The sequence below is a fragment of the Olea europaea genome, chromosome 10 (assembly GCF_002742605.1).
Source record: "Olea europaea var. sylvestris chromosome 10, O_europaea_v1, whole genome shotgun sequence".
In the NCBI taxonomy this organism is placed as follows: domain Eukaryota; kingdom Viridiplantae; phylum Streptophyta; class Magnoliopsida; order Lamiales; family Oleaceae; genus Olea; species Olea europaea.
In genome coordinates this window covers 29451851-29463898 of record NC_036246.1, presented here as the reverse complement: position 1 = coordinate 29463898, position 12048 = coordinate 29451851, and the positions used below count along the sequence as shown (strand labels likewise).

Sequence of the window (12048 nt, the reverse complement as noted above, 5' to 3'; positions counted from 1 at the left end):
GTTTTATACTAGTTCAACTTGAAGCTGTTCTAATATAATAAATAGCCACTCATCCGAGTTAAAAGATTTCACTTAAAAAAATCAAAACTCGAAAAAGCATTGATTTTATTAAATTTTAAAGAATTTAAGTAAATGTATCCCAAACATGTCCGTGTCCTTCTTTTTCAGAAAATTACATAAAGAGACTTGTCCATGTCCGTGACCGTGCTTCTTATCCAGCCTCTTACACTCACTTTATTTCCACAAGTTAATAAGACATGTTCGACGTGCAGAATTAAAAGAAAAAATGTCAATTGCCAAAAATTTTGTATCAAATAATCTTCCAAATAATATATCAATCCAGACATCGAATGGCAAATCCAGATTCCATTCTGTAGTCATTTCCAATTCAGTTCCTAACTTCATTTTCTTTCCACTGGAACCATTTCTTGCTAACCAAAGACTGCCCAATTGAAGTTCTACAAATCTACAAGCCAATGTAGGTGGAATCCTACTAGCACTGAGTGGATTCTCAGATCTAAATGCAAATCCTGTATCTCTACACGCTCTAGGAAGATGCCCTTTAAGCTACTTTCAATATAAACAAGACAGGGCAGTCTCATTCTTCAGACATCTATCTCCAGTTTCTTTGAAAGATATAGGGCAATTACCCTGAGATTCTAGCAGAAAATCAAAAGGCAGGCATCTGCATTTTAATGTAGAAGGAATGACTATATTAAGTTTTATAGTATAACTCAAAGGGCATGCATATTCATTTGCCTCAATACATGTACTAAAATAAAACCAGGAATGAAAAATTAGAAAAACTTCATCTCAGAATTTAAGAGTGCTTGAGTTTCTTAACAAGGCGAACATTGAAATATATGACATCTAGAACAAGCATAGTACAGAAGCAGGGTTGCAGTTCCATAATTTCAATGACTCATTTTCACATATCCTACACCCAAGGACTGAAGGCTGACTACAATATCCAATTAACTTTTACCCTCTAGATATAATTTATGTAATGATATTTTGCTACTTACATGGATTATCTCAACTCAACAAAGCCTTATCCTGTACTTATCTACAGTTGGTACATTGATCCTCCTTTTCCACTCAATCAATAGTTCCTACTTCCATGGCTCACAAGCAAAACTAAGCACTTGTTTGATTCCCTTTAAAATTTTAATAGACGTTTCTCTCTTCTTTTCAACCACATATTCTTGGATAAAATAATAGTACTCATAAATCAAAAACTTTTCCTTCTTTTTTAACCACACATTCTCCCAAAAACTACTATTCCAAAATACATTTTATCCAAATTTCTCATTATAATGGTTGTCAAACAGGGGCTAAGATCTAATAAACAATTTGAAAATTGGATGAAATCACACAGTTATAAGCCCCATCATAGTTGGAACAAATGATCAAGATAAAGATGAAAATATGTACCTCAAGAATTCATTTTCTAGCTTCTTCATTCTACCCATCAATTCTTCAATAACTTCTGCAAAATGCTTATCGCCATTCTTGCTTGATGGCGTGCCCTCAGCAGCAAGCCTACAACATAATTTATTTATTGAGATTGTCATCAAAACTGAAAAATAATCGTATGCAACTACTACAAATTCCAAAAGATCAAATCCTTGACATGATAAAACAATTTCAACAAATATTGAGTAGCTCTTACAAGTTTATTCCATTACAAGCCATATTTGAATTAATTGAGCAAGAAACTGCACTGCACGCATCACCTAGTGCCATTCTAGAGACAGAGTAAGCCACACTATCATAATTTAAACTGGCATCAGCAGAGAAAACTGCAGCGGATGGAGGGCGAAACAGCCGCTGCATAAGCTGTGTTGTCATGACCAGCCTTCTTTTTGATCTATGAATAGGTGGTCCATCTTCAATGAATTCAACATCATCTTCAACCTAACCCCAGATAAGAAGACAATGAACATAGCAAACCCAACAAAAATAAAAATAAAAAAATAAAACAATTGAGTATATGAACAAGGAAGAGCACAGTTAGCAATCCCAATATACCTTTTCAGTTAGACAATTTGCTGCTTTTGCCCATTCTACTGCTGCTAAGCTGAAAACAGTAAAATTCATGACATTAGAAGCAAAATGTTAAGTGGATTAGAGAGATATTTGAACGCCACAAGAATCACATTCTTCCTAAGAACAGGAGAGAGTAACAGAAAAATCATTGGAAGAGGATAACACAGAAAAAAAAATATTTGTCATAACCACCTGTGAATCTGAAGGTTCTGTGAACCCTGTGATATTTCTTTGTGCCAAGGGTGAAGTTTAGAAGTATCATTCTTCTGCTTATTGGGCCCAGTTGCTACTGATGTGGGTGCAGAATTAAAGATGCGACCAACTTGACATGTATTAACAGCATTGGTAGTTCCGTGCTCCATCAGACTAAGTGCATGAAAATTACCGGAAGATTTTGAAAGAGGAAAAGATGGTTCTGCAGTTCTGAAAGAGGTGACTGTGTGTGGCATTTGCCCAATAAGAACAGGAGAGAGTAACAGAAAAATCATTAGAAGAGGATAACACAGAAAAAAAATATTTGTCATAACCACCTGTGAATCTGAAGGTTCTGTGAACCCTGTGATATTTCTTTGTGCCAAGGGTGAAGTTTAGAAGTATCATTCTTCTGCTTATTGGGCCCAGTTGCTACTGATGTGGGTGCAGAATTAAAGATGCGACCAACTTGACATGTATTAACAGCATCGGTAGTTCCGTGCTCCATCAGACTAAGTGCATGAAAATTACCGGAAGATTTTGAAAGAGGAAAAGATGGTTCTGCAGTTCTGAAAGAGGTGACTGTGTGTGGCATTTGCCCATTTTTAAAAGTTCCATACTGATTAAACCAGGATGGAGCCGTCTGAGGACTAACATGAGGTTGCTCAACTCTAGTATCACTAAGATAGTTGCTTTGTGAAACATCTGGACCAAAACCAAGTTTTGTAGCTATATTTCCATGTTGAGAAGATATGTTACTTTCCAAAAAGTCAGCTGGCTTGGAAAAGCTTAGAATCCCTCCATCTCCAGAAGAAACTGTAGTACTAGAACCTAATGAATCTACAAGAAAAGTACCGTGTTCATTTGACTGCCTTGTGTTCAAAGCTACTTGATGAACAGTCAGACCATTATCTGGTCCTTTTATTTTCTTTGAGACCCTATTGTTTGGATCAGTCTCCGCATCCTTCATGGCCCGCTTTTGATTTAGCAAGGAGAAATTTTGATGAGAGAAACTATTTGGCTTCAAAGATTGACCAAAGGCTTCAATATCCTTTTGTGTTGAAGCAGAATTTGCAGGAGAATCATCAGACAGATGGTTGATGGAGGCAGATTTTCCAAGTTGTTGATTAAAACGTTCTTTCAACGTTTCCTCTTCCCCACTGACACATCGGGAGTTTGTAGGAATTGCACCAAACTCAGATGGGAAATTCCTTTCTTTTCTCACATCATGATCACCTTGAGCCAGTGGGATGGAAGTGCTTGATTCCACAATATTTGGCAGGGGAGACTGAAAAAAATTTGATGACACCGTGTGATACGGAGCACCCAAAGTATTTTTGTTTGTAGGAACATTGGCCCACATATTACGCAGCAGTTGTGCAGCAGCACCATGTTGAAAAATGTCAGACCTGGAAAAAGGCTGAGAAGCCGGCACGTGATCATTGGCTGACATCATCGCAGCTTTCCCTCTTTCTCGTGGATCATTAGTGCCAGTTCGTTGTGACATACCCTCCAATGAAGCCAAATTATCATGTGCAACACTGCCAGATACATCAGGTGAAAAGGCCTCCGCAGACCCTTTTAGGATAGACTGTGAAGCATTATTCTTTGACGACAAATCAATAGGTTGAGATCTCTGTCCTTGTGTCCTAGTTATCTGTTGATTTTGAAAATGACTTCCTGGATAGGGAAAACTGGAATTGAGAGCAGAAGAAAAATTTGCAGGTATCTTATACAGAGAGGCTTCAGTTCCATATTGTCTCGGAGATCCAGATTTGTTATTTTCAAATTCAACCAGGGATTGTTCATTAGAAAGAGGAAAAGATTGAACCGAGGGTGTTGAAGCCATATTCTGGTCCTTCTCTCCAATTTCTCCAGCAGTACGACTAAAATGCAAAGAGTCAAAAGCATGTTGAGCATTCTGAGAAGACAACAAACGGTCAGGTTTATGAATGCGTTGAGATGGGGGACCAAGTTGTAATCCAAAACCTGGAGAGACAGAAGATTGAGTATTTTGAAGGCGGCCAACTAGCCCATCCCAGTTTTCTGCTTCAGGCAGTTGAGATGGTCCACTACCATTTGAAGAATCAAAGTGCCTCACAATACCTTGATCCCTCGATTGATCCACCTTGTGAAGAAGATCCAGCATGTTTTGACTGGATAGAATAAAAAAGTCAAAGAAAAGCTAATGCTGCAAAAATTCCACAAACATACATGAATAATGAACTACCTTGATGGAGAAGCCTTGTTTGATGTGTGTGTATCAACTGATCTGCCATAGCCAGACTGGTTCTCAAGGGATGGCCCCTCATCAGGGTTTTTACCGTCTATTTGAAGATCAGAAGACTGCCCCTGTAATTTAAAAAGTATGAAGAGTTTTGGACTTATCGGCGACAGGTGTTTATTCATATATGTTATATATAGTTACAACTCACCTTTTCCACTACTATAGAATTCTTTGGAACCTGACCCAGAAACTTTGACAGCTCAAAGTCGTTATTTTGTGAGGACATTCGCTGTACATGGGTAGGTTGCTTGAAACCATAGGAAGGTTCGATATCCTCATCCAGGTTTCCCATGGGATGATACTGGAACTTGTGAGTACCAGAAGCTTTATGGCCAGGCTCAGTGATTGACTTTTGTTTCCCTGGGGCCAGAGATTGTGAATCACTAGCATCTGACATCCCACGTCCCATGAAACCAGCAGAAGTGTGCTGAGATAAGTTAGACTGACGGCTGTCATTAGAATTATCCATCAGATCATAATTCTTCGTCTCATGTCTTGCAATTTCCTCCTTATTGCCTTCGTTAACCTGGTGCAGCATTCTCCCCAAGCCGTCACCCCCTGGGGATTTAACCAAAGAGTTGGCATTCTTCTGTTGTTGAAATAAATAATTATTTTGAACAAATGGACTGGTTTCTTCATCAACCCTTGTGGTTACTGAGTTAGGTACTAAAGCAGCATCATTCAAACTCCAACCTCCTTTATTTACTTGAGGACTACCCAATTCAACAGTTGAACTTGGAGCAGAATTTAACGTCCATGAAGAACGTCTATAATCCGCTGCTTCATGTATCGCCTTTATTGGATTGCTTTGAGAATTTTGTGACAAGTTTCCAATCTCACGGTCATTTACCACCCGATCTCCACCATAAGAGAGAGCTGATGAATTATTACAATTGTTTGGCAGTTGTCCAGCTCCACTGTGCTCATGGACCAAAGGAGTAGAAATGCTCTTAGCATTTTTCTCTACATCAAGAGAAGGTTGTGAGGCATTCCTATACATCTGACTCCCTTCAGCAACTCTTTGTAGTGAACTGCTACCCGACCACTTGCCTTCTTCCTCCAAGGAAACAGGCCTTTGAGACTTCTCAGGCTGCAGTCTTTGACGAGGTCCACCTTGAAACTTGGGTCCAAAATGATTGAATCCCATAAAATTCTGGTATTGGTTGTTAGTATTGGTGGCATCACAAGGAGCAGCAGATCCAGAACTCATAGTTGAAGGCAGTCGCACATTGTCACCCACCAAAGATACCTCTTGTTTCCCATGGTTATTGTACATAGAAGGGTGCTTGTTTCCTGAAGGGACCTCAGCATTGTTATAAATTAGACCACTCCACTCATCCTGCAACCCCATATCACTGCTAGAAGTTTCTGCAGCAGCTGACTGCATAAGAGCGCTCCAACTACCACTTTGAAGAGAGGGAACCCCATCCAATAACCCACCACTATCAAATAAATTAACAGTTTCGTCACTCATATTATTGCTCTTGCCCAAGGCAGCCCACACATTATCATCTGAACCAAACAAAATCTTTTCTTCCATGGGATCCAGGGCACCATCATTCCGAGACGAAGCAACTTGCTTTGTTGGTTTTTCAGTTGAGGCTTCCTGTGGAACAGAGAGCTCTTGCCTCCCCCAGAAGTCCTGCTGAGGTGTGTTTCTTTGCATGGGATTCACTTGTTGGAGGATCTCCATATTTATCCCAGTACTTAAAGCTTGACTAGAAGTATGTCCAATCTTTTCATTCTGAAATCTCTGTCCAGATATCAATGCCCTGCCCTGTACACTAATCTGATCTTGCAAACCAGTATATTGTCCTGGAAGAGAATTACTATTGGTCGACATTTGCATCATAGGAGATCTATCCTTTCCCATCTGTGAATATTGGTTTACAGCTACACCCCTTGAACTAGAAACAGGAACTCCATAAAGAGATTGATCAACCTGTTGAGGCACCAAATCCGCTAAGCGTCGTGTCTGACCAAGATTCGGATTAAAAGCAAGTCCACTGGAGGCATGATGCAGCCAGTTTGCATTACCATGGTCGACCATCCATGCATAATGTGATGCTTCAGAATTTGGAGTGTCATTGTTAAGAGAGGACTGGCTACCAGATGCCTGTTTAGCAAAGGGGGAAATCTGATTAAACAAATTCCTTTGCTTTAGATCTAGTTGCTGCTGTCTTTGAAGCTCTTGCATTTTCTTGATAAAGGCTTCTTGTTGCACTTGCTGCATGTCGTTAATCCCAGATTGTTGATGTTGCAAAGATCGCAGCATGCTTGATTGCTGAAAACTCATCGGCTGCTGACCACCAAAAAGATCAAAACTTAAGGGAGATATTGCTTCTGAGCTCAATGAAGTTTTTGCTTGATGTTCAAGGCCGCTCCCTTTCTGGAATTCATGGATAGATAGGCCTCTCGAGGCAGTTAGAAGATGCTGATCAGAATCGGCATCCACTGTCACAGAGTTAGCTTCAATAACCTTCGTCTGGTGAACCCGATTTTCGTACGTATAGACATTCAAATTTGGCTGTTCGCTTTGGTACTGACTTTTAGCAAAACTAGGCCTCGCAGTAGTTTGATCGAAATTCGAGCCATGTGAAGCGTGAAGGGCATAATTGCCCTGTCCTATACCTCTACCTGCCCAAGGAAACATAAGATAACATATCAGAAAAGTAATTATACAAGGATCAAATTACGGGAATCAATGACAGGTGACAAAAAAAATTATGTAAATGCTTTTCTTTCATTGAGAGGAAAAGTAAAAAGAAACAAACTAATCTACAGAAATATAACAAAATATTTGAACTTGTCTCTCAAACAGCCAGTTACCTGAGATATGTGAACCATAATTTTTTGAATCAGAATGTGATAAATCAAATTTTCTCTGGCTGCCAACCCAGAAATTGTTGTTTAGCACAGGCCGATTCCCTTCTACAATTTGTGAATGATGCTGTTCCTGTGACAAGTTGTCTTGTGCAAAGAAATTGTGGACACCATCTCCGAGTTCATTGCCAGGCATAGATGGTTGACACCCAAAATTTCAGCTTTTGCGCATTGGTACACGAAACTGACAAATATAGGATCGACTACCTAAATTTCGAATTTCTTGCGCACTGGTACATGCATACAATGTCATAAACTAGTTATTTTTGACAAGCAAATAGAACTTATTGAAAACATCATAATTCTCTTAAAACTAAGAGCCAACCCCGTACACCTTTCCCTGAATAAGAACAGTAGAGACAGTCAATAAAAACTAAACCCTTGTTTGATATCCTTTATTTTATCATAAACCAATGTTTTCTATAGCAGCTGTGGGCCCAGATGTCAAGGTGTGTAATCATATCACTTCAAATCAATTTGTTTCTTCCAAATCTACTCTCCAATCAATTTGTACTATTAAATTAGAATTGTGTCATTCAGGACAGCAATGGAAAATCAAATTCTGAACGGGTGTCTGCATGAAAATGAGAAAAAGGATGTCAGATGGATCGGAAATATTTAATTAATATAGCACTGTAGAAAAAATTAAAACACTTTAAAATGCCAAAATAAAGGTTATAAACAAGGGCCAAATATACTGAATGAAGCTAAAATAAAGAGTAATATCTGTAATCGGTATAATGACTATTGGTTATATAATAAAAAGATGCAACAGTAGGCTATCAATCATTTTAAAAGAGAAGTCAACATTTCCCAGCCATAATGTCCCCAAGTCTATGATTAGACAACCTTTTTTTTTCTTTTTTGGATAGGCAATCAAATATTTTATTAATCACGGATAATACACAGGAAGTGTATTATCAATTTATACATGTTTAGACAACTGCAAGCACTACGCACTATTCTCCAAGTGCTCCATTTTGACCCAAGAATCTGCATAGATAAACAACATAAATACATATATGTGCACAACGAAAGCACGTCAATGTTTGTGTCTATTAGTGAGTGAATGACTTGGAGGCAAAACCTACATTTATTTGGAGGGGGAGAAGCTCCAAGCTGAAGCTACAAAATTAACTATGTTGCTTTCATCTCCAATTAGAAAAAAGTGACCCATACAATGATCTAGTGGAGTCTCGAAATGAAAAAATTAAAAATAAATAAATAAATAGGGAAGTTTTCATATATGATCCAATGTAAAAAAGAGTTGGGTGGTGCGAGAACTAATTTCCTGAAGAAATACTGAACGCTTAAAATCCTTGTTTCCGCTTTTTCTTATTTACTATCAATTATTTATTTGAATTCAGATTTTTACTTCTTTAATACCAATTATATTTTCAACGTATCTTAATTTTGAATGCTGTAACAAATTTCACAATATTGACTTTAATGTTTGAATTGTCTATGGGACCAAATTGGCATAAAAATTCTTGATTATCCTTCATTTTATTCATTTTTTTAATATAAAATCATAAATGAATTGTAGGTGACAAAACAAATATGCTCCAATATTGATTTGTTTCCATATACAACGTAATCAAAGGAGTTCTAATAGCAATAAAAAATAAAATTTTCAGTTTAAAATTTATATTTATACACTGTCCGCCAATTTTTTCTGCCTGAATGTTTGCATTAACTATTTTCTTGGTCATAGAGAGCATATGATCAGGGTCACCGTGCTAAATTACTTCATAGAAATGAATATATACTTTATAGTTGTCATGGCTAGGTTAGATAGGCATTGATCACTGTCAGAGTGCCAAATTATTTCAAAAACTTCAGAGTAGCAACAGCTACACTGTGCACATATTACGAAAATATTCAAAAAGTACAGCAGGAAGTATCCTGAGATTTGAAGTTAAGTTGCAGGTCACCAAACGGTCATCAGTCGAAATTGCAAACGTGACATCACTATTGCCAATTTTATCCTAAAAATAAATTGCTGAAGTCACAACTAATTTAATCCAATGTTGCCAAGATCTGGAGTGGAACGGCCTGTTCAACCAGAAAAACATGCAATTGGTCTGGTTTTAGGTTTAAAACACCAGAAAAACCTACTCAATATCACACCTATTACGTGCTTATCCACCTGATAACTACCAAGACCTATTTAAACCATAAAATATCACATTCAAACATGAACTTATTTCTCCTTATTCAGACTAAAACTATATTCTCTTACCCTCATAATTTAGGAGCCCGATAAAAAATTAAAGCAATAAATGGATATACAGGCCTTCTAAACTAAACCTCCCTAGACCTAACCTTTCTGATGTTCTGAATATCACCATCAGCACCACCAATACCAAAAATTAAAGCGTTAGTAAAGTAAAATGTTCAGAACAACTTTTTTATTGAAAAGTCCAGTGGCTACAAGCCTAGAACAGAGAAAAGAAAAGGTGGGAATATGCGAAACTGAGAGATAATAGGCCAAGTGTTAGGCTTGAGGTTGGGGGTATGTTTAGAGCTACTAACCATTTCATAAAGTCATGAGAGAAAGAGAGACTAAAAAGAATACTGACAGATGCACATGATGCAGTTAAGAATTTAAGGTTAGGGGGAGTACTAGGGTGGATTTAATATGAACTCCATTGTATTTTATTAAAACATAATTTGCGAGCATAGCACTGGCTCAAATTTTTAAAGGTCACCATGGTGAACATAGTAAAACAAAAGGTCAAATTAAAACAGATAAGATAAAAATGAGAATATAAGTCATTGAAGTGACACTGATTGAGGATAAATTAAGGAACAATGGCTTAGGTAGTTGCGGCATATCTTGTATAGACCTAAAGAAACTATCATTCACGTCCAAATACCTCAATCGACCTACTGCTCAGAGTAATTGCTCTCGAGATCAAAAAACTCTAATAAAGAGCATTAACTAACCACTCCCCATAGTTCCATTAAAGTAAAATATGTCAAATGATAGGAAGACACATTTTTTATTTCTTGGATCATCTAGAAGGCCAATTTCACCCAATAGTAGTTGCAATTATATCTACATTAAACACTTCACATGTTAACCAGTTACAAAGTGGTCTACCATTTTGTTTACTAATATGAAGTTTCATACATTTCGTAACCTCCTCCCAAACCTGCAATTTCTTATAAGATGACACAGTATGTTTTTAAGCATTTCATTCACCACTTAACAAAATTTTAGCCATCATGTTCAACCAAAAAGTTGTAACTTTCACAAATTTCGTTATGAACAGACCAAGTTAAAAATCAATGATTGAAAGAAAAGGGGTTAGGAAGCCAAGAATATCAATCCGAGGAGAAGTCCCAGAATGTGTGACAAAGCCAATATATTCCCATCCAGTCGACACCACTGAGATCACCTATATGCATATAGACACACAGTCCATATTTACAGTACGCACATACAACATACATGTAGTCAGATAATATTCACCAAACTTGACATAAATAAATAATCCTAAAAAACAAAGATCGCAAAATTTACAAACCACAGATTGACTCTGCAGTTCAAACCGGAACATAAAAACAAGCTGAGAATATCAAAATACACGTAGTAAACACCTCGAATCCCGCAAGCCTAACCAACCTTATAGAATTTGTACATCAGAGAACACGATCAAACTATCTGACGCACATATTTACACAGAAATACATGGGCGAGCACAGAGAAAAGATAGGGTTTGCGATAAGGGGAAAAAGGGACTTACGTGAACATCGAGATGCGAATAAAAATAGAAAAATGAGCTGAAAAATTTCGATCGTGCGTTATTGACCTTAGAGTTTTGAATCGGCAAACGGGAAAGATTTTTACCGAGAGAGAGAGTGGTAGGAGAGATAATGGAGGAAGAAAATTAGGTGTCTTTGCCGTGAAAAAAGATAAAAGTGGGGGAAATTTTCAACGAACTGTTGGAGTGGGGGCGGAGTTGGGTTCGGGTGCAGAGTCGAAGGCTCGAGACTCCCGAACCGGCTTCGGCTAAGTTTGATTGGTGAGTGAGATTGTGACATTTTCTCTTAAAACATATTTTTCATGTGGAAGTTTCCGATATGCCATGATTTCGATAGAAAATGAAAAATGAATTCCACTTTCCCACTTTTACCATGTTTGATGGCAATTTTTTTCTATGAAATTTGTTTTCCGTTTCCTCCCATTTCATAAATCACATGTGAAGTTTACTATTTCAAAAATCAAACATTTTATCAGTATATATATATATGTGTGTGTGTGTGTAAATTAATTAATCCCAATTCATCCCAATACCGTTTCCAAAACCCCCTTCTCTCTTCACTCTCTTATCTCCCTTCTCCACACCATCGCTGCAAATCAGATTAGTGACCCACCACCACAACAAGTTTGGCTTTTCTCTGGTGAGACACACTTTGGAGGTGTGTACGTGGTTGGCGGTGCTACAATGCTTCGCGAAGAAGCCATGCGTCCCACATCGCTCGCAACAACACCGGTGCTGTCGACGCTGTTGTTGTGACAACACCTTGACCAGAGTCGAGGCAAGTGATTGAAAGTGTTATCTTCATGTTCTAGGCGATGTGCCATCTCGGTTGATGCGGCTGCAGCGCCTTGGAAAAATTACATTTGG

General features: G+C 37.9%; 1 protein-coding gene across 1 annotated transcript; it reads right to left on the bottom strand.

The window, feature by feature from the left end:
* Positions 1-193: 193 nt before the first annotated feature.
* Positions 194-11381, bottom strand: LOC111401772. The gene is made up of 10 exons (XM_023029661.1): positions 11164-11381; positions 7358-7985; positions 4677-7165; positions 4472-4593; positions 2837-4397; positions 2242-2498; positions 2032-2080; positions 1673-1917; positions 1435-1542; positions 194-685 (listed from the first exon to the last, which is right to left on the bottom strand). The coding sequence occupies exons 2-10, from the start codon at positions 7545-7547 to the stop codon at positions 574-576; spliced, it is 5133 nt and encodes a 1710-aa protein (XP_022885429.1). The 5' UTR covers positions 7548-7985; positions 11164-11381; the 3' UTR covers positions 194-573.
* Between the last annotated feature and the right edge of the window lie 667 nt (positions 11382-12048).